The 22788-nt window shown below is 41.3% G+C and overlaps 2 protein-coding genes across 13 annotated transcripts in view; one reads left to right on the top strand and one right to left on the bottom strand.

The window, feature by feature from the left end:
- Nucleotides 1-235: 235 nt before the first annotated feature.
- Nucleotides 236-21297, bottom strand: BRD7 (bromodomain containing 7). 3 transcript variants are annotated; one of them, XM_079988799.1, is made up of 17 exons: nt 21080-21297; nt 17719-17927; nt 16881-17010; nt 15883-15940; nt 14439-14583; nt 12850-12960; nt 11874-12052; nt 10380-10503; nt 10060-10135; nt 9175-9288; nt 5914-6046; nt 4442-4553; nt 3644-3706; nt 2667-2781; nt 2425-2568; nt 1246-1389; nt 236-422 (listed from the first exon to the last, which is right to left on the bottom strand). In XM_079988799.1, the coding sequence occupies exons 1-17, from the start codon at nt 21126-21128 to the stop codon at nt 355-357; spliced, it is 1974 nt and encodes a 657-aa protein (XP_079844925.1). In that variant the 5' UTR covers nt 21129-21297; the 3' UTR covers nt 236-354. The 3 variants fall into 3 exon arrangements, with proteins under 3 accessions (XP_079844925.1, XP_079844923.1, XP_079844924.1); XM_079988797.1 differs by having other exon boundaries at nt 236-419; nt 21080-21242; XM_079988798.1 differs by having other exon boundaries at nt 9175-9282; nt 21080-21242.
- A 100-nt stretch (nt 21298-21397) lies between these two features.
- The window catches only part of LOC307223104 (uncharacterized protein), a 131459-nt gene continuing 130068 nt past the window's right edge, over nt 21398-22788 (top strand). For 9 of the 10 annotated variants that reach the window (XM_079988950.1, XM_079988954.1, XM_079988948.1 and 6 more), the window contains exon 1: nt 21398-21875. In XM_079988950.1, the coding sequence (XP_079845076.1) occupies nt 21660-21875 (216 nt within the window). In that variant the 5' untranslated portion in view covers nt 21398-21659. The remainder of the gene's footprint in view (nt 21876-22788) is intronic. The other variant, XR_013841947.1, reaches the window with a different exon arrangement.

Genomic DNA, 22788 nt, shown 5'->3' with positions numbered 1-22788 from the left:
TCCTTTTGCTTCATCATGTGACTTCCTATAAATAATAAATGCACCATTTTAAATGTCAAATTTAAGGCTTTCTAGCCCATTGTCACCTCAGTCCTGTATGACTCAAGTAATGCCTGCAGAATAGAGGCAGCATCTAATGTAACAAGATTTGCGTGAATGTAAAACTCTGCAACTTGCTTCATTCTGCACTGCATTCAAGAAGCATCTCTTAGATCTGTCAGGAAAATAGAACTGGTTTGGTTTTAAAGTTTTTATTAAGAATTTAAATATAACACAAGTATACAAAGTGCCCATGCATGCACTAGGACAAATCTTTAAAAAAGGAAAGACTTAAAACCATTTAAATATGAAGCATCATGTACCACCAACTGGTTCACATTCATTTCCAATGAGAACAGGAGCTTTTGGAGGTTCCTCTGCTTCTGGGGAGGAAAAAGCATTAACAGCCTATTACTTGGCTTGTTTTGGCTAAGGAAACAGGTGGAGGTATATTAGCTTTTCTCTATTTAGACAGACAATGGTGTGAATCTGCTTCAGAATTAACAAGCAGCTCTCACTGCAGGGAAGGGGAAATTTCAAGCCAAAAATGTGCCAAAGTCAGATTTAGGCACATCTTCCAGCTCTAACTAGTCCAGTGTGATAGGGTCAACACAGAAGTCAGACTTTCTCACTGTTTATTCTTCTGTGGGTTAAGTACCTCTTAAGTGCTAGTTTACAGAATATGGTTACTGTAGTTACTCCATGTGGTGAGTGTCAGGGAAGAGTTAGAAGTTTCCAGTTTCTCAGAGGGAGAAAGCATTCCCCAAGGGGGGGAGGGGAGCAGTGAATCTAATAGAAGAGAACAGGAGGAACAACAGGGAGGGACCGGCTGTTCCCAGGAAAGGCAAGGGTTAAGTTCTAGCTCAGATTCGGAGGCAGGGAGATACAAGCCAGCTATAGCCAGGAGGTTAGAAAAAAGAGTGGGAAAACAAAGGGAAGGGCACGTTTGACATTTTGAGAGTGGCTGGTCATGGAGAGCAGAGCTCAGAAGGTATCTGAAATAAGTGACTCTGAGGAATAATATTTAAGAACCGTTTATAAAGATTGTTTTGCTAATACGCAATAAAAAGTTTTATAAAAGAACAAGAAGCGTTTGTGTGGTGATCTGAAGAGGACAACGACCAGGCCTGACAGTGAGCAACTCATGAACCACATCCAGGACAACCGATCTATGGGGACCTGCTGAAATGCACTGTGGTTACTCACCATCTGTTAAGTCAACAAAGCTGTCCATGGCATCTGGTAAAGGAACTGAAATGCCCATCGCTTTACGGATGCCATATGTGCTCACAATATCTCCCGGAGTCACTTGTTGTGCAAGCTCTTTTAGATTACTTGTCACTCTCTCCGCTGGAAAAGTTAACAGTAAAACATTGATATGACTTTATAAGGTTTATCTAAAGTCTGTTAATTGCCCCCCAACAGCCTAAAAATAAAGGGTTTTGTCATATAAAACTAGTTTGCACACATTGGTTTTCCATGACATATAAAGCGGGGCAGAGTTAATGATTTAAGATGAATCACTCAGCTATCTGGGCCATTTTCTTTACTGGTGCATGGGAACAAAACATGGTCACTGGGCTTAGTACTATATCCTAGTCAAAGGTCATCGTCATTTTGCCCCAGCCACTCTGGGTGGCTCCCAACAAAATATTAAAAACACAATAAAACATCAACCATTAAAAGTTTCCCTGAACAGGGTTGGCATCAGATGGGAGAGCGTTCTACTGAGAAGGTCCTAATTTGCTTCACTCCATACAAACCACAATCCTTGGTTTTGACATATCACTAAGCCCCCAGGAATTGTAGTTAGGGGGCCAGTGCTCTAGCACAGAGGAGCAAAGCAGGCACAATCACCTCATGCACAGTAAGCCAAACAGCCCTCCAGACGGTATAACAATAGGAACAATAAGGAAGTTAAATGCACTACCTTGTTTCCCATTGCTGCATTTCTAAGAACGCAATGCAAGATGTATTTTACTTATGTTGTGGCTACAGTATCCAACTAGCTACAGAGTCTTTGCTGGCCCTGCCCTGTCCATCATGACTTCAAATAGTGGGGGCAGGGGAAGATTACTTTCATCTAGCTTTCTGGCTTGGCCCCTCTGCCTGCAGCAGCCAGCCAGGCACAAAGGAATCCCCTTCAGCTTGCAATAACTAGCATTTCAATCCGCGCCAGCAACCACACATCTTCCACTCTTCTATGACATCCAGGAAGGTGATGTCCCTATATTGTTGTGGCGATGCTGCTCCATTTGATAAATGTGGTTACCAAGACAACCAGCATCCATTTTAAAGAAGTTACTAGCAGGGCAGAGGTTAGTCTAAAGAACCAGGACATGTCTAAAATTTAAAGGTTTCACGTGCCAGGAGCACCACACTCACCCAAGTGCATCTCTTTGTAAGATGGGCCCAAAAGGCAGATCATGTTCGGAGGTGGCTTCGTACTTAGTCGTTCATTCTGAGCGTCTTGAAGCTCCCGAAGCAATTTTGTGGTTTCGTCAAGTTTTTTCTGGAAGACCTCTGCTTCTGTTCAATTGAAAGTGAAGTTTTGGGCAGACATCAGCTGGGCTGGAATGTGCCAAGAAGCCTTGCACAGCAACAACTGCACAGCTCATGCCACTCACCTTCTGAGTCAAACTCCTCCACAGGCATTCCAAAATTGGTTACTGCTCTTAGTGCTGTCAGCCTCTCCTTACTAAGAGAGGAGTCAAACCTACTGGGTAGAGCTGTTTCCAGAATCTGTAGATGGCAAACAAATGCAGGTTCTTAAAAATCAAGCAAAACCCAAATTTATACAAAATATTTGAACCAAGCAGTGCATTTGTGGTGACTCTCAACCTTTTCTTCAGATCAAAAATAGGCATCAGGAATGGGGAATGTGTGGCCCTCCAGATGTCCATTGGGCACGCTGGCTGGGGCTGTTGTGGCCCAACAGCTGGAGGGCCACATATTCCCCATCCCTGCTATATACTAAGTGGGATAGTTTAAACCACTATAATTGGTTCTCTATTCCCTCAAGCGCAGACTCAGAACTACTCCAATATCAGCTGGTCAACTATAATATCTGGGACTATGTTCCATCTTCAACATTTACAGCAAAAGAGAGGCAATTAAACCATTCTGCAGAATCTCATCCATTTGCCAATGAGTCAGATGAGGATACCTTAGTAATACATTTATTCCTGAACACCACCTTCATCAAATGTCTCCTGTTTACAACAGTTATGTTGAACAGGCAGCAACAACTATCTTGCACAACAGCATGAAGTTGTGAGGGTTTAGCTTTCAAAGTAATAAGGAGTTAAAACAGGTTTCTTTATATAGTACAAGCTATGGCTGGAGAATACAGATGACTGCAATTAAAATCTGACCAGAGCACAACAATAAGGTGAACTTTACATAACTTTTTAATGCTATGAATGAAAGGCTGCAACACAGAGCTGGAAGTTTATCTCCAATGCTGCACAGTAAAGAGCAAGTCAGCTGTTCCGGTTTTATGTAGAAGTACATAAAATTTGGCACTTGAAACAAATTATTCTAACTGGCTTGCATGAGAACCTTTCACTGCCTAGAGGCTCAATCAAATTCAGAAGAGTATCACCTCCACATCCTTGCTTGTAGCAGACTTTTCACACAGACATTCAGCTTCTTCTGCTGGCTGCACCTGGAAAAGAAGGATAAAGTTTTCAAGCTGCTCAACCCCTTCAACTGGTTACCTCTAATTTAAAACACTCCATGGTGGGTGCCTTCCAGATGTTGGTTGTATTTGCTTGAGGTGGACAGTGAGGGCTTCTCCTATGTAATCCCTGGCTTTTCATATTACCACAGTGATACAGGAAGGAGTAACACTGCTGTGGGTCCCATGACACTGAAGGGACCTAAGAATCTGACCTAAAGCTGATGGGTTTTAAGCAGCCTGTGCACATGATTGCAGGCTTAGCTTATAACACACACACATCTTATCAAGCTAGTTTTCTGCTAATTAACCCCATTTCAGGGAATAAATTTCCCAATGAAAACTTCACAGTGGGATCCAGGTGAGTTAAATGCTCTTATATAAAAACATAGTTTGAAATATTTCTAAAGGTATTCCTTTCCTCCAACATGCTTTCTCAAGGAGAACTAGTACCTGGTCTCATAAGTAATATCTGTCATGTAGATTCTTTTTGCAGTCCAGGGCAATTGTCCCCATGTCTATGGACTCCTTAATGCCATGATTTCCACTCCACCATTTACACTTTGGGAGTAGCCAAAGTGTAGTTCAACAACATTGGGAGGGCAACTTCCATCAGCCTCAGCTTGTAGGGTGAACAGTTAGGGATAATGAGAGTTGTAGTGTGGAGGACACTACATATTGCTTCTCCCCGATACAGATGCTGACACACAAGCAGTCTCTCACCTTTTCAAGTTCTCTGAGTGAGAGAGAATGCCTTCCTTGGGTCAAAACATCCAACAAACTGTCCGCCATTACGTACGGGTAGTCTTGAGATTTTGCCAGGAACTCATTGATGCTGAAGATAAAAGCAACAAAATTGCATGCCAATTAGTTTACAAGAAACAATCTTACAAATAAAAATAAAATCACTACTTACCTTTGAGGTTTTGTTTTGTTCTCTCTTTAAAAAAAAGTTTTATAATATCAGAACCACTAGGGATGTTAACTGGTGATTTCTCTTAAGTTTACAGATTTTCCCTTTCTTGGATATGTTTTTAAATTCACATCTGTACTGGGATGCAGACATGCATTATTATCCACAGGCTCATAACTTGTGTAAATTTGCAGTGCTAGTTATCACTGATGTTTCCTAGAAATAGTAAAAACTGGAGCTATGTATGTTCAATGCAAAAGGTGGTATTCTAATCAGTCTGTGTAACCTGTGCTTCATTTGGTGGGTGCAGGAGGGAGGCTGATAGCAAAGGGAATTGTATGTGCGGTGGTGGGGGAGAGGAGCACATTATACCCTAATGTATGCCAACTTGAATTTGTCTTGGAAAAGCCAAGGTGCAACCAGGATAATGTAACACTGAGCAAGCTTTCTACAAATATGGGGTTCAGGGGTGCCAACTTGAATAAAATATTGAGGGAGGGCCAGGTAAGCGCAGCCCCACATAATTGATCACATGATGTGCAGACACACCAGTTGAATGGCAATGCCCATCAACTTTAGGGGAACCCAGCCGCCTCAAATATTTCATTGAGGGGGGAGCAAAGCCCCTTTGGCCCTTAGGAGTTGGTTCCTATGATGTGGTTACACCTAGTATGCCAAATACCACTCCAGCAGGTGCCCAACCCCAGTGCTCATTCCTCCATCTCTCACAAAAAACCTGGAGAACTCAGTTGGTTAGAGAATGACAGTGATGATGCCATGCTTGCAGGTTTGATCCCTGTATGGGACAGCTGCATATTCCCGCATTGCATGGGGTTGGACTAGATGATCCTCAGGGTCCCTTCCAACTCTATGAATCTATGAACCAGTCAGGAAAGCTGAGACACAAGAAGAGATCCATCCAACTGAGACCCCCAAGGGAAACTTATGTGCGTAGAAAAAGCATCTCTCAGAATCATACCACAATTTAGATTTTTATTTGTATTAGGACAAAGGTTGTAATGGATGGGATGTAAAAATCGAAATACTAAGAACTCATTAGCTTCCCTGTTGAGTTAGTGTTATTCCAGGAAAACCTGCACATCAACTAGTCAAAAATAAAGAATACAAAAGCTGCAGTCAAGTTCCATTCTCTTGCTAGTGCCAATGCCAGTAGCAGGAAAAGAAGCAACCCCCCCCCCCGCCCACCTGCCAATGTGAACATTCCTAAAAGAGGCTTTTAATTCAAAGTCATCAGGATAAAGACAAAAATAAGTGTACTTACTTAAAATTCCCTTGATTAGAATCTTCCCCATAGGTGGAATAGATTAAATCAGAATCATCCTTGCTGATATTTGCAAATGTGGAGTCATAAGCTGGAGCATAAGAGCTAAAGGGCCCGTAGTTCAAGTACATCACTAATGAAAAATAAGAGCCGGAATTAATATTCTCACATGTGTTAAACTGAATGTCCCTTTTAACAACAGATTTGCTCTTCACAGGTGTTTACTGTTTGTTGGAAGAAGAGGTACAGCTTCTCGATTTAAAGCTAACAGCACTTTAAATCTATTGCACCTGGTCTGGCCAGAGTAAAGAAAGCCTCTTCGGGCTCCGAGAACCCAGTTCCACGAGTGCCAAGAAATTACTGTTGCTTCAATTACACCTGTCCTAGTGCCAGGCAACCAGAGATGTTAATACTTGGGCTGGGGGTGCCTCCTCTCCCCACTGCCAGTCACCATTTCTTCCAACAGAAAATTGTAAATGCTGGGGAAACACTGAAATAACTAAATATTTCTTTCAGAATGAATGAAATGCTTTTTCAGAGGTGGTTTTATTCATTCAAAGGCCATGTTCACAAGGATTTTGGCTTAATAAACTATACTGTGCAAGAGCTGGAGGCTGGCAGAATTGCTGCTTCATTCCCACCTTTACACAAGTTGCTAATCAAACCAGGAAGGGGATAGTTTCACACGGCATCTGAATCCGAGACTATGCTTTGATTCTCCCTAGCAACCCAGGCTCACTAGCCAGCCTTAAGCTAGAGTTTGCTGTTTACTTACTAAACCTGGCTTGTTAGGGAGAAGCAAAGCCCTAACAAACACAACAAACTAAGAGCACAGAATGCATAATTCAGGGGTAGCCAATGAGGTGTCCCCTCCAGATACTACAACTCCTACCAGCCCCAGTCAACATGTTCAGAGATGATGGAATCTGTAGTCCAACAGTATCCTGACATGGGGTATACTTGCCTAGCAATATGGCGCCGAGGTAAGACGAGCTTACCGGTGCAGTATCCTGACATGGGTAAAGAATATGCCTAGTATTGCCATAATTCTGACCAATCCCCTCCAACTAGGTTGTGCAAGTCTTGTGTCTGAACCTATCCACTTTTACCTTGCACAACTAGGTTGCTGAATTCATACCACACCAGAGCTACATTCCATAACCACTGGTTTATTAAAATTGGCATTTCTATTAATTGCTTGTCAACCCAGATTCAACCAGCATGCATGCCCAAAGAAAACTGCTTTTGCAAATCCAAATTGGTTTAACAGGTACATATGTGGCTATATGCAGTGCCCCAATATTGAAATAAGAGTCTGAAAATGTTATTATGCCACACAGTGTAGATATCTTAAAAGCCTCAAGTCATATGTTTCAACTCTTGAATGAATCAAGTGATGTGAATTTCTGTGATTCAGTTTGTGTTTTGTCTCAAGAATGAATACATCTGCAAAGAGGAAAGACTGTGGATACAGAGCGAGATCCAACATTGCATCAGCAGATGTGAGGGGACTTCCCCTTCCTCTCCCTCCCCCAAGAAGCTCCCCATCTCGCTCCAGAGGGTCCCCCAACATCCTGCAAATCCCTGATTTGCAGGGAGTTGCAAAGGGGAGGAGAGAGCTGCATTTGGACAAGTGGGATACCGCAACTGGGTATCACCCAGATTCAGCTTTGATCTATGTTAGCTGATCAGATTAGCTGAGTTTTAAGGACTAAACTAATAATGTGAAAAGCTTTTAATTGTTCTGATGATGGATACAAATCCCATATATTTTCAGGGATCAAAAAGTCTAGTGCATATACTGTTAAAAGCTTTTGAGCTTTTCTAGCAGCTGCCAAAGCATATGATGTGATCGTTCAACAAAAAGCTAGCAACAATTCACTTTTCTGCTGACTGGACCGACAACTCTTGCCAAGTAGTAAATGAGCAAAATATTTAGCTCTAATCTCTTTTGTTTTTTATAGCCCAAGTCATACAATAGATTCTCCTCTACTTATGCAAAATCCCCTTTTTATATGGGGTTTTTAGTACATCAACCACAAACAACTGCAGAAGGCACTAGGTGATACAAAGAGATCTGATATATAGCCTTCAATATTTATGAGAGGAAAAACCACCTAGAAGCTAAGTTCACATTGGTTGTCTCTTACACAAATCATGTTGCACAATTACGCTGTTCACATTGTTTAAACAGCTCAACAACTTTGACCTGAACTCCTAAAAAATGGGGCTTTCCTCCTCCCTAAAAAAAGCTGAACAACTTTGACCTGAACCCTCCAAAAGGGGGTAGATTACTGCAGTACAGGAACGAAACTGCTAAAATTGCTCAGGCTGCCAATGCCATAAATTCTGCTTCGAATCTCTTAGGCAGGCTGGTATCCTCTACAGACCAAATTACAACAACAAAAACTAATAATTGTTAAAAGCATAAACCTGTTCTTAGTTGTCCAATAGAATTGAAACAATCTGTAGTTTAAACGAGGGCCTGCTATTTTAGGACTAGGTTGTACTATATGTGACTATACTTGTAAACATGTTGGTATGTAATATTATTTATTTATTTCATAAAATTTATACACTGCCTGATTTTAAAAGAAACCTCGAAGCAGTTTGCAAAAAGATAAAACAATAAAATTAAGAAAACCACAACCATACTTAAAAACACCCAAAAGCTAAAATGCTAAAACAGATTAAATTTACCTCAACTTTCGAAGCATCTAGGTAGGCTTGTCTGAACAATAACGTTTTAAGCAGGTGCAAAAAAAGAGCATAGTAAAGGCGCCTGCTTGATTTCAAGAGGCAGGGAGTTCCAAAGTGCAGGTGCTGTCACACTAAATGTAAGAGTTCTTACAAATGTGGAACGGGTATTATGTGGCACCTGTAGTAATTGGGCCACCTTTTAGAAAAATTCTCAAAAGGCTGTTTACAATAGTGCACAGTTAAGCAAACCTCTAACTTTCATACTTTATTTTAGCTTTAATTCCCAGTGCTCATTTCCTCTAGGAAAGAAGAAGGGTGTGCCTGGGCAGAAGCAGCTGCAGCCTGTTGAGGAGAGTGCTGGCTGTTTCCACCTGTGGCTACTCAAAGAGGTTATCTGTCTGCTCCACCCTTCCAGATAACATATAAGTATGCCTAGACATAGTTAAATGTGGCAAGGGCTACAGGGCACTCAGTCAGTGGTTCATAGCTGACCTGAGTAATCTCTGCCAGCCTTGTTGCATTCAAGGGCACCACTAAGCATAAATTAGAATTAACACTTACCAGGAGTAACTTTGTTTCTTTTGTCTTCTTTGAACCCTTGTAACGTATTTACACCTGACTGCAGTCTTCCAGCTGTGACACCCAACTTTGCAGAGCCATGTCCAATTTCTACCACTCAAGAGATGAACAAAAAGAAAGTTATAGGACTTAAGTTAGCCACATGCACACAACATCTCCCTTCTGAGTATTTACTAGGTTTTTCTAAAGCCTTTGTGAGCATAAACACTGAAAAATAGTCCCTTAAAAACACCTTTGTTCTGGATTCAACTATAAGTCATAAAAATGCACTAAGGAAGAAAAAAGGTAGTTGTAATAACGACCCTAAAACAGAAATGTCCACGCTAAACTATTTTTATTTATTTAATTGAGCAGATGAAGGCAGGGAACTGAATTTGGGACCTTATGTATAGAAATTATTAAGCTATATTGCAAGGATGGGAAACCTGAGACCCTTCAGATGGCTCAGGACTACAACTCCATTCATCCCTGAGTTCTGGGCATACTGGATGGGAAGTCAAGCAACATCTGGGCATGCACAGGTCCCCCATCTTTGCTAGATAAGGAATCATGCTTCTGGAAGGCAATCGTTTAAAAATGCCATGGACTATTCCAATATGTTAGGTCATTATTCCCTAAATCAAACAGCATTCTCATGAAAGACATCCCATTCTGACTGTCTCTGGGCTAACTGTTCAAACAGGGACCATTTAAGCAGGGACCAGAAGCAGCCAGATGCTCAGTGGGAATTCTAAGGAAAGCTAGCACGGGAGGAATGTGGGACAGCCTCAAGAGACTTCCTCTGCACCTCTACTAAGTGTAGAAATCCATCAGTAATACACACCACCAAGGGGAAAGGTTTTTAAAATTACTCAGTGCAAGCATTACCCCCTGTGTTATTTTCTGCTGGATTAAGAAGTCCCAGGGTGGTTGTCCCATCAGGTTTTCTTCTTTCAAACTCACACTGAAATAAAGATCAAGCCATTAAAATGTGTCTTTTGTGCACAGCCTACAAAGCTAGGATGACAGAGTCATACATAATTTAGCAGGCTGTTTTGTTTATTGCTTCAATGAATGGATATTATGAGACTTTAGATTTGTAATCACATCAATCATTGAAACATCAAATGAAAGGGATTGAAACATATTTAACTTATGTTATGCTGTTCTAGATAATGAGAATCATCCATATCCTTTTCTCCGTTTACCTGAGCATTAGCAGGTCTTTTTGTTAACTTTCCTCCCGATTCTCTGATGATATGTTCAATCAGTTCTTGCTCCCTCTCTAAATTACTATTCCTTATTTTTTCTTCAAGTAGCTCTTTCTCCTTCCTAGAAAACAAACATACATTAAAAAGAGACAACCCCCCAAAAAACTATATACATTATTGTACCCCTTCATAGTATATAAGATAGCAAAAAAAAGAGTTTAATACCACCAAATCTAAAACTTTGTTTTAGAATACAGTGGTGCCCCGCAAGACGAATGCCTCGCAAGACAAAAAACCTGCTAGACGAAAGGGTTTTCCGTTTTTCGAGGCGCTTCGCAAGACGAATTTCCCTATGGGCTTGCTTCGCAAGACGAAAACGTCTTGCGAGTCTTTTCCCTTTCCCCCCCCCCTTTTTCTAAGCCGCTAAGCTGCTAAGAGCCGCTTAGCCACTAAGAGCCGCTAATAGCGCTAATAGGGATGCTTTGCAAGACGAAAAAACCGCTAGACGAAGAGACTCACGGAACGGATTATTTTCGTCTTGCGAGGCACCACTGTATGTGCAGTCAATAACTGGTAAATTCCAAGAAGTTCTTCATCAGTTTAAAATAAAGTGGCACATTTGCCAGTGAAGGTGGAATTCATTTGCCAGTAATTTGCTTCCTTTGTTGTGCATGTCATCATCCTTGAGTCTGAAAGTATGATTTCAAGCAGAAGGGACTGTATCCAATGTTGTTTGTTCTCTGAACAGTCCCACTGAAATTACAGGACATGTCTAATATAGGTCCATTAATTTCAATGGCTTTGTTTTGAGTAAAACTTAGCTGGATACAACCCAATGTTTCTGAAATTGGTCTTATACAACAGGACAACATAATTTGAACCTGAAGTTTTACCGGAGTGCAAATAAGTACCAAAAAAGAAGAAGAAACAAGTCAATTCTGTAATAAGATAGTTTTCATTATATTAAATTGCATCTCACTATTGTGTTTACTATTGTAATTTCTACTATAAATGTTGCCCACTGGCAGTTCTAGCAAACACTTGCTGCCTCTCCAGCTCCAGGACTGGCTGAGGATTGATTGGCAGTTGTGTGGTAAAGGCACCTAAACATGGTCAATCTAGCAACTCCTACCAACTGGCCTTTTCCCTGCTCTGAAGCTGGAAAGGCAAGTGGGTGAGTGCCAATGCCAGAAGATTCTGTGCACCTTTTCCTTCAGAAAAAAATGTGGGTGGTGTTGGAATAGGACTGGTGACTATGATCTTTGGCTAAGGCTACCCAAAATTGGGAGATCCCTATAGATGCCTCTGTACAGAGGTGTTCCATGTAGCCATCATGCCTAAGTGCTACTGACAGACCAGTCTTCTTCCATGTATTTGTTTAATCCCTATTCAGAGCTACTGGAGATAGTTGCTTTCAATGCAGCTTGGGGCTGCTTGCTCCTAATTTTGCTGAAATGAAAGAAATATGTAAGCCCTTTGCAGAGTAATTACTTCTTGAGTTCTTTGCTAGGTGTTTTAAAGGCTCTGAGGTCTATGTCCATGGAGTCTGCATCTTTCCCAAAGCCATCATCATCTTCACCTGACTGGAGACCTGTTTTATCTTTATGCTTCCTGCTCTTCTGAAGGTCTGCCATGAAGTCAATGCTTTGTTTCAAACTCTGGATTCTTTCCTAAGGAAACAAACCATGCAGGTTTAAAACTTCATACTGTATGTGAGTCCCCCATTTTAAAACTGCCTAATCATTAAGTGCTTTTCTTTCAGTTACAAGGGGTCTTCAGAGGGGGAAGAGGGCTGCAAAGCTGTCACAGAACCCTTGCAGAGTCTGCAGTCTTTTCCCCCAAACTGAAGGTCCACGTTCTGCGCTAATAAAATATTGTAAAAGCAGTTGTACTAGCAGTGCTTTTTCCCCAGGGAGAACTCACAGGAACTCAGTTCCAGCACCCCTCAGGTGGGCACCATTGCCATTCTAAAAGAATGAAGGAGGTGTTCATGGTGAGTTCTGGCATCTCTTTTTCTAGAATAGCAGCACTGTGTGGAAGGAGATCGGGAGAAAAGCCTACCACAAGCTATCAGTTCAGATTCCTGTTGAGTGTGCTCTGTTCTTCCCCCATCTGCCTACTGGGTAAGTAAGAGGTGAGGAGAAAAAATGGGGTGTAGGGAAGTAAGTCCCACTGAGTTCAAAAGACTTAGTCCCTAATACATGTGTTTAAGATTGCAGCCGTAGTGATCCTTGGAAAAAAGATCAAGCAAGTAGGTAGGGTTCCAATACATATAACTTACAATCTAATTTTAAGTTATAACTATTCTTGGAGAGATAAAGAAGAAAGAACTACTTACTGAATTAACCCAATGACTTAGCCTTTAGCTAGAAAAGAATGGCCTCTTCTCTATTAAACACAAATGGAAATATGTATACAAGCCAACAAAACTCTAATACCTCTTGAATTATTTCCTTAATTCAGTTACCTGGCTGAGTATTTTCATTCCTGAATGCAAGAGTTTTTTAGCAGCCTTGTAATAAATGGTCTCTGGTTTGTTATAGACCATGGCGTTAGTACACATCAGTTTGAAGTTCTCCTGTATCAACAGAAGAAGTAAGACACATAAGTAGGAACTTACAGGAATGTTTCCTAGAAAATATATCTGCCCCTTTATGTATGGAAATTTTTACTGTGGACAAGATGGCAGGTGCTAGTAATTGAGAACATAAGCACTGTTTGTTCTGCCTGACTAAAAAAAGTATCCTCATAATATGGAGGATAAAGGAATAATGCATCATAATACAGGTGCAAGTTAGTCTATACAGTTTATTAGTAGGCTTTCCAAGTTCCAACCTAGCAACAACGCTTGTGCGCACACACATGCGTAGACAGCACTGCTGTGTGCACACATGCAGATAGGAAGCATTGCTACTCCATGGTTCTATCTTACTCCACTGTTGTAATAGTCTCTCTCCTGACCCACCTCTAACTACAGTACTACTGCAGATAGAAGAAAAGGACAGGCTAAGAAATCATTGCACTAGCTGGCAGAAAAGGCACCAGGCCTGCATTCTCTGCCACCTCAAAGCTCTTAAGAGTGACAGGCTGAGTCTCTGGTTGGGATTTGGTATCCTTTTACTTAGATATTAGTTTGCAAAACACTAGGCCAGCAGTTGATGTGTGTTAAAGATGACAGATTTGATCTGAGACCAAAGATGCTTATGACAGACATCTGACTTTACACTTTTCATATTAATGTGCTGATAAAGGCAATGCTCAATGCAGACAGTACTCCCAAGAGATCAGAGGGCTCTTTTTGTCAGGATGACAACAGTAATAAGGGAATCACACGTGTTTTTCTTTAAAATGTGCAAATAAAAGGATAAAAGGTTGGGGCAGGCATTTTAAAATATAGTGCTATATAAGGCAGGAAAGAGGCAAGTTGCATTTTTAAAAACTTTTTTTTGGGGGGGTGAGAGTCAATATACACAATATTTGTTTCAGTAATGCAATTGTATTACATTCTGGAAGAACGCAAGGGATTCTTACTACTGTCCTGTGTGCTAAAGCTTCTTTCCTACATTTCTCAAGAAAACAACAACACAAACATATTTACATGCTTCTGTGATTTAAGTAGTTCTCTTAAACACAGAAAAACCTCAACCTTATTAGTACAATGGTGAAGAGTCACTTAATTATGGCTATAAGTATTTATTACTCTGATGCACTAATGACCAGGTTCATTTCACATCCTTGTTTTAAAAGATCAAGTACTTCTGCTGTTCAGTCTTTTCTCCTTGACACACACACACACACACACACACAAAATTTCCAACACCCTGGAACATGAAAAATGTCTCTTGAAAACATTCACAAAGACTTTCTCTAAAGCAAGCAAAAGAACAACTCTGAAAGCCAGATGCGCCAATTTTTTATTCTATGTGTTCATAAACTATGAAAGTGCAGCCCCAAAATGAATAAAATATTGAAAAAACCTGCACAATGCAATTGCTAGTACCAGCAAGTGTCAACGTCTAATCCCCCCTCTGCAGTTAAAATATAAATTAAAAGCACCTTTAGTTCTTCTATGGACTGGTAACCATTGTTCTTGATCTTCTCTTTCATGGTACTAAAATCCATTGGGCGTTTAATGATCATGGAGTAGCCAGGAGCAATAAAGTCAGTCACAGGAAATGAAAAGAAAGCATTTGGATCCTTTCTGTTAAGAAATGAAAAGAAGAGCCCTTTATGTTTCATTTCTATAACAAAGAACAGACAGAGCTTAGTATTAAATAGGAGAGAAGACTCCAACTTGAAAGAAACCACAGAACTGAACTGAAACAAGAGCTTTTGCCCTAATAATACAATCTTGCATTTCTTTAAAGTTGTAGAGGTGCTGCCTGGAAGCAGTCTCACCCTCCTTTTTTATTTTATTTTATTTTTTTACTTTTGATGGGATTTTATTTTTAAAGCATGTTTGACATTTCTAAACCAAACCACAGGTGCCACATTCTGTCTCTCCTTAGAACACCAAAATGGATTATAATATCAATGGCAGGGAAAGCAATTCTATTTTACAAGGCCGTTGAATGCTTGCAAAATATTACTCTCACCTTCAATTGAAGGGTCCTGTTTAAGACTGGCAGCATTCCCAAAACCCCAAGCAGTGTTAATACATAGAGCAAAGCTTTCAAACATCAATAGTCCAAGCCTCACCAAGTGTAAGTTAAAACTAAGAGAGAAATCATCAAATCCTCATTCTGGTCCACATGGGTATGCAAGATACCTAAAAGCTACAAAGATGAGTTGTCCAAGCCAGTCACGAATCATAAATATAACAACTGCACTGACTGAGAAGACTGCCACTAGCTTTTGGCTAAATCCACAAGCAAGAATAGGCCGGGAATCGTCAAAATTAATTTGACCTTCCTCTAGTAACTACTGCTTACTTCCACCCTTTCCCTGATAAACTCCTGTTTAAAAATTGTTTTTGCCCTCATGGAGCAATGCTTCATATAATCTGTAGTCAAGTTACATGAACAATTCCCTAAGTTCAGATGGGTTAAGCAAGAGTATACTTCAGACAGATTTCTCCTATTAGGAGGACCTAATGCCCTCTGAAGAAAGAAAAACTTAGACCACAAACCAAGATCCTAAAAAAGCTAGAGGATATTCCATGACTACTTCAGAGTAAGCAATTTTTGAAACACAACCCATTTATCAGTAACTTTCTAGAACCACTTCAATAAAGATTTAACGATTAAAAGTAAAAACCATTATTCAAGGAAGATAATGCAGGAACTATGCATCATCAACACTAAAAGAACTTGGGTTCAACATGCATTAGCTTGGCAGATTTTACAGTTGTTGACAGCAATAGCAACACAAATGCATGTAGAAAGAAAGAAAGAAAGATCCAGCTCAGAAAAATTAACACATTGGTTAGACAGCATTTTCTAATCTTTACCGATTTCTACTAGCAGTATCAGAAATGCTCAGAGTCTTGACAAGAACTCACCTTTGCAGTTGCCTCACAAGTTGGTTCAATGCTTCTTGAAGTGGTGTCTGTTCCACTTCTAGGACAAAAAGATGAAAGAAAAATATTAACTAGAGTGCATGCGCACGCGCGCGCACACACACACATAACACCTAAGAAATGCCAAATAGAAAATGCTATATTTTCAAATGAAGTACTGCTGTGCAAGGTAATAAACACATCAAGAGTTGCTTTCTCCTGTTAACACTTTTTCTGTGCATGAGGTTCCATAAGCTGGTTAGCTCTCTCAATTGCTCTGATAGGAAGGACTATGCACACTACAAAGAAATTAGACCTTTTCCATAGGTGGTGGTGCGCTCCCCGATTCTAGTTCTGCCTATGCCGTAGCAAGGGGGTTGTTTCAGAGCTGCTGCTTCAATCACCTTTGGAACTTCTGCCTTTCTCCCTTCTTCAGCTTAGCTAGCTGAGGTGGAAAGTGAGCCAGTCTTTTTAACTCTGGCCATACCTGCTCAGCATGGAGGCTCAATAGCCAAAGACAAGTGTGTGCCTCACTATCACCCTGTCATCAAGAGAATAAGGCAACAGAAGTGTCCCATCCAGCCACGGGATGCACTTGCCATAACTCTTTGGACCATGTTTGTGAGGCATTCCTGACTGTTTCAAGTTTTACATCTCATAGTTTCAAACATACATTTATTTTAATTTTAGAAACAGTGGTGCATGAAGCATTTCAGCCTATTAAGAAACCTACCACAATTTGAAAGCAAACTTCAGTTTTGCAGATTTTGGCCAATTACATGTTAGTAATGGAGAGAACTAATAGCTACAGTGTTGCTGCTATTTCAGATTTATTTTGAGACTGATCTTAATTTTTTTTAAACTTTCAGGATTCATATTCCAGCTTTCCTCTTCAACAACAAAGCACTTAAGGTGGCCAACGTCATAAATTGAGAAACAAGGCAGAACAAATCAACTTACCTAACAGCGTAAAAAGAAACAACAAAACAGCTTTTTCTTACCTTCTTGTTTTGCCAAACTGCTTGCCAATGGTTTTTCAGGTGGCAAGTCTAGCCTTAGAGGAGTCTGACATTTCAGTTCTCTTTCTCCTTCACTTTCACCCCGGTCCCTATCTCGCTTCTTTTTATCATCCTGTGGACATAAAATATAAGCAAAACTGTTGAGAGAAGTATCCATACCAGTGGCTGGAAATCTGATTACAATTTGTTTACTCAGAGAGGAAATTTATTGTAAGTATACTAAGGGTACACAAGGAACATTACAAATATGTTCTTTATGTGCTGTCTCCACCTACTGGAAGACACACTAAGTCAGGACAAGCTTATTAATATTTAAAGGATGTGTTCCATAGGAAGATGCCTTATACCAGATCACCCTGTTGCCCATCTAGCCCAGTACTGTCTAGCTTGACCAGAAATGGTTCGCCAGGGTCTTAGGCATACAGTCTTTCCCATTACCTGGTCCTTTTAAAATTGAATACCGAACAGGGGGCCTTCTGCATGCAAAGGAGGTGATTTATCTTTGAGGTATGGAATAAATTTGCACAAGTGGAAAGCTGCACATGCAATTCTGCTTGTGCAAGGTGCCTTTACCCATTGTTTTAATTCCACAATCCCAACTCAGCCTTTTATGCCACGTCCCAAGTCTTTCCAAAGGATTGAGGAGGACTATCCTAAAGACCAACCTTCACCAACCTGGTGCCCACCATAAGTTTTGGACTACAACTCTCATCAGCTCCAGCCCAAACATTTGGAGGACACCAGGTTGGAGAGGCCTGCCAAAGACAATCTATCACAAGGAAAAGATTTACGTTAAAAAAACAACTGCTCTGAAAGCTACCTTTCCTTTTCTCTTTCTTTTTTCCTTTTCTTCTCCGGGAACTTGCTTTTCTGCTTTTTTCCTCTTCTTCCTTTTCTTGTCTTTGTGTTTTTCATGGTCATTTTTGTCTTCATATAGGGCTGAATCATGTACTGAGCTCTGAGTGGAAAGTTCCGTGACTTCATTTCCTCCCACCTTTAAAACCAGCTTTAAGGGCTTTTCTACATATTCTAGGGAAAGCACAGGAAATAGACCTGGTTTAAGTATTACAAATAAACTTGCACTACATACCCTAATAGGCTAACCAACTTCAGGTTACAAAAGTTTTTAACAATTAAACTGATGAATATGTAGCCAAGAATATATAGCTAAGATATATATATAGAACCCAAAATATTGACATAAGGGTTATTTTAATGGTGTCAGTTAGTTACTAGAAAAAAATGTATCTTTCTTTGTATAGCCAGCCAATTTACATGCAACCACTGAGCTTCATGTAGACCTTAGCTCCATTAATATCTGAATGCCACAGAGCAGCTTTGTATTTGGTTTTTGCAACACTACAATGAACGAACTAGTCAGAGACAGAAAGGTTATAACATAGCATTTAAGAATATACTGTAGTGCTAAGTCTTGAAGCTTTTGTTCAGCATTCATGCAGAACACAGATGAGAGCCTTTGGGCCCCCCAATGTTATTTGGACTCCAAGCGCCCATCAGCTCTAGATGATGGGAGATTTAATCTAGAAAAATTTGCAAGGCTGCAGGTTCCTTATCCCTGATACAAAGTATTTCAAGTGCTCAAATCACTTCACAAAACAATGGTCCAGTTCACACATAAAAAGGTAAAGGTACTCCTGACCGTTAGGTCCACTTGTGGACGAGACTGGGGTTGTGCGCTCATCTCGCTCTATAGGTCGAGGGAGCTGGCATTTGTCCACAGACAGCTTCCAGGTCATGTGGCCAGCATGACTAAGCTGCTTCTGGTGAACCATGCACTGGCATGCTTTCAAACTGCTAGGTTGGCAGGAGCAAGGACCGAGCAATGGAAGTTCACCTCGTTGCAGGGATTCTGTGGTGGTCCAGTTCACATATAGTAACAAGCTAAACCATGGGTTTGTATGAATGAGCAATTGTGCGAGTTCCTGGAGAGATTGCTGAGGTTCCTTTGCAGCTCCTGTGCTGCTGCACTGCTGTGAGCTAAGTCTTGATATGACTTTGTGTTATGCCAGAACCCAGGCTTGTGGTTGTGTGCCCCAGGCATACCACAGATATTAAGCCATAGGAAAAACTTCAGCCACAGCTCGTGGTTTTCTCTGAGGTGAAATAAATCTTGAGCACAGTTCAGACAAACAAAATCAAACCATTGCTGAGCTCACAGCAGCAGGAGGACCAGAGAAGGAGCAAATGGCTGCAATCCTTTCTCTGAGAAACAGGGTATTTGCTTGTTTGTAATAAACCATGGTCAGCCCTGATGTTTTACATGCAACCAAGGTCATTATCTCAGCAATTTTTTAAAAAGATAAAATATTAATATTCCCACACCACAGAACAGCCACTATAGCTGAGATAAACATTTTGGAGTGATGGACATTTCCCCCCCCATGCCAAGAATTTTTCCTAGAAATTGAAGATAGAAATTGTCTTTAAAATTAGGGAAATTTCATAGGAAAGAAGAAGTAGGTTGTAGCCTAGTTCATGGTTCTGCCTTTTCTTACAGTGACATAATGGCATTTCCAGCAAATTTGGGAATGAACTGAGATCATTTCATGCATTGGCTGTGTTCACATATCACACTAAACTATGGTCCAGCATGATACATGTGAGAAGGAACAAGTCACAATCAGTCTCTCTCTTCATCCCATGAGGCCAAGGGGAATTAAAGTTGGTTGTTTTTTTGCTTTATCTGAACCATGGCTTGTCACTGTGTCTGTAATGACAATCTGCAGTAAATATTTTTAAAATTATTTTTGATACAATCAGCAAAATTTAAAATCAAATACTAAATTATACATTTGGATAGGCTTGTTGCAACAACATTTTTAGTAGGCATCAAGGAGTGTAGCAAGAGTGCCTGCTTAATGTTAATAGGCAATACATTTCAAAGCATAGGTGCTGTTGTGCTGAAAGACAAACTCCTAATAAATGGAGAACAATTATTATATGGCACTTGTAGAGGTGCAAGCTCTGCAAACTGAAGCAGTCCAGTAAGCACATATGGGGCAAGGTGATCCTTCAAGTTAAATGGCCCATTAACTATGGCTAGTTTAAAACAAGACAACTTCAAAAGGTTTCTGGAGCTGGCTTAATATATATATATATATCCATAGTTAATTGTAAGTGCAGTTCCCAGTTCAACTGACATAAGAGCTAGGACAGTCTGTCATTTTCTATGGGTGGCCAGGATTAACAGCTATCTTTGAGAGAAGGTATTGCACTTTTTCACTGTCTTTGTATTTTAGATATCCTGCGGGTTGCTCCTCCCTTTTTATGCTGTCACTGTTATGAGAATCTGTATTTTATTATGTAATTCTTAAGTTTTATAACTGTATTTATAGAATCACTTCAATTTTAATATTGCATAAATATCATATTATGTACTGTGTCATAAGCTGAAAACCAGATCAAAGTACATGGTCAACATTCTACATATCCGGGTAGGCCGAATGTTTCTTCCTTTTATAAAAATTATGCACCCCTTGATTGCAAAAACAACAAGCCAATCCTCAAAGCTGTTTACAAAGACAAGTGTGCCGCTTGATGTCAACAGGCAGGGAGTTCCAATGGGCAGGGCACCACCCACACTTGAAAAGAATCATTTCCTACAAGTGGGACATTATGTGGCACCGGCAGTGGCGCCAGACCCACAGATCGAAACGGTGGGAGTAGGTGTATATTGGGGCAAAATTAATTCAATTAATTGTTTGATTAATTAATACTTGCAGGAACAGGTACAGGGTGCGGGGGACCCTCAGGTGCCCACGAGAGTCTCCACAGCACATACCTTTCTTCTACCTGACCTACCTCACAGGGTTGTTGTGTGGCTTTAATGAGGAAGGCGAGAGAACCATGTATACGCCACCTTGAGCTCATGGGAAGGGGGGATACAAATGCAATAAAATAGATATAGATATCCCACACCAACCCACAGGAGGAAGCCCCTTCCCCCTAAAAATCCCCCTCAGAATCCGGTTCCCTCACAGAACGACTCCCGCCCCGATCTATGGCTTCGAGGTGGGCGGTGGAGGACCACAAACACACCAGACGCTCTCTCTCTCTCACACACAAACATATATATACACACCACACAACAGCACCACACAACCCACCGCCCCCTCATTATCAACCTATTTAGCAGCCCCGTGAGGAAGGAGGGGCGGCACCTTCATACGGGTACTTCTCCCCCCTGTGCTTCTTGTGCTTCTTGCCCATGGCCCGAACGCAGACGCCGCCGCCGCGACGCTCCTTCCCTCTTTCCGCCAAGTCTCGCCCTCCTCCCGCCGCGCTTCGTTTATTCTCGTGAGAGGAAGGAAGGCCGAGCACAAAGCGGAGGGAGAGGGGAGCACAGATATGGAAATAAATGGAAGAGCGGCCTAACGCCTTGTCCGGGTGAGCAGCTTCCGCGCTCGCTTTGGCAGCCGTCTCTCTTCTCCCCGCATCCCGACCCCTGCGGAGGAAGAGATAGGAAGCGAGACTTTGGGCGGAGCTCCGTTTAAAAAGCCGCGTGTCTCTGCCTCGCTCTTCCTTTTATCCGCCACCCCAGCTCCCCCGCGCAACGGTAGCAGTAGCCAGCTCTCGTCCTACTCACAGTAGATCCGCTGAAGTTAAGGGGCATGACTTAGTTCATTAATTTCAGTGGGTCTGCGTAAAGTAGCCACAGAGACCAGTTGTGCTTTGACAACGTGACATATAACAGTTCAGATAAAGCCAAACGGAAAAAAAGGTAACAGAACTCGGAAGCCGATGTTGTGCGCCCTTCTAACACTCTATCTCATGGGCCCGAATCGAAGGGGAGGGGGGAGAGGAGGAAGAAAAAAGGACAAGGAAGAGACTGGGGCAGAGAGCGGCACTAGTAAGGTGCCTGAGAAGATGAATGGTGTCCCCTGGCGGCTCCAGGGCGCTACTACAGTGGCGCAGTCGCCGGTTGAGCCTTGTTCTTCCCCGCTTCCCTGTTCAAAGGTGAGACTCAATTATATATAAAATAGACGGCTAAAATTATATTTATATAACATATAAAATTATATCTAATCAGTCGTCTTGCATGGATATGTGCCTGTCCATATTGATAAGAGCTTTAATTTGTAGGGTTGCCATACTTCAAGGAGGTTCTTTAATGGTATATTAAAATCTTATTTTCTGAATGCTAGGTTATGATCATATCAGACTGCAACTGAGAGGGAGCTTGATTTGGGGATGGGAGTTAAGCTCTAGGGTTTCCACAAGGGGGTGTGGGGACACACAGCAAGCGATTTATATGGTGCATTCGTGCTTTCATATATTTACTTCAAATTTATATACAGTACTTAATTTTATGCCATTTGATTGTAATAAAACTTCTAAGTGCCTTACAGTGGCGTAGCGTGGGTTGTCAGCACCCGGGGCAAGGCAAGTAATTTGCGCCCCCTAACCTGTGAGAGAGAGTGAGTGAGCCAGGTAGGGGCAGAGAGCTGCGAGTGCGAGCGCCCCCCCCCCGGATGTTGCGCCCGGTGCAGCTGGCCCCCCTGCACCCCCCCACGCTATGCCACTGGTGCCTTATGAGCGGTTTTCTTGAATTAAGTGCATTGTAAATTTCTTTGAGAATTCTTTTTTTAAGTATAAAGCAATATACAAATCTTACCAAATCAATTCTGTGGGAAATAGATAAGATTTCAGGGTGGGTTTTTGCTTGCTTCCTTGCTCTTTTGTCTGGATAAGAACAGATTATTTTAAAGTTTTTAGGTTAAAGTCTTTAAATCATAAGTCGCCTTGGAGGCTCTTTTTGAGCCAATAGGCAACTCATAAATACTTTTATAAATTGACCCTAGTGTACAGTTTACTTTTCATGAACTTTCTGCATCCCACCCCCCTTTAAGCCCATTCATCCTTGCTCACC

Source organism: Podarcis cretensis (genome assembly GCF_951804945.1).
Source record: "Podarcis cretensis genome assembly, chromosome: 8".
Lineage (NCBI taxonomy): Eukaryota > Metazoa > Chordata > Lepidosauria > Squamata > Lacertidae > Podarcis > Podarcis cretensis.
This window is presented reverse-complemented; position numbering and strand designations above follow the sequence as displayed.

Bases quoted from the DNA above. Each gene is read 5' to 3' on its own strand.
- BRD7 (XM_079988799.1), bottom strand. From the start codon at position 21,128: ATGGGCAAGAAGCACAAGAAGCACAGGGGGGAGAAGTACCCGTATGAA. The intron at 17,928-21,079 runs GTGCCGCCCCTC...TGCTTTCCCTAG, and splicing joins GGAGAAGTACCCGTATGAAG to AATATGTAGAAAAGCCCTTA. The intron at 10,504-11,873 runs GTAATTACTCTG...TTTGTTTTCTAG, and splicing joins CCTAGCAAAGAACTCAAGAA to GAAGGAGAAAGAGCTACTTG.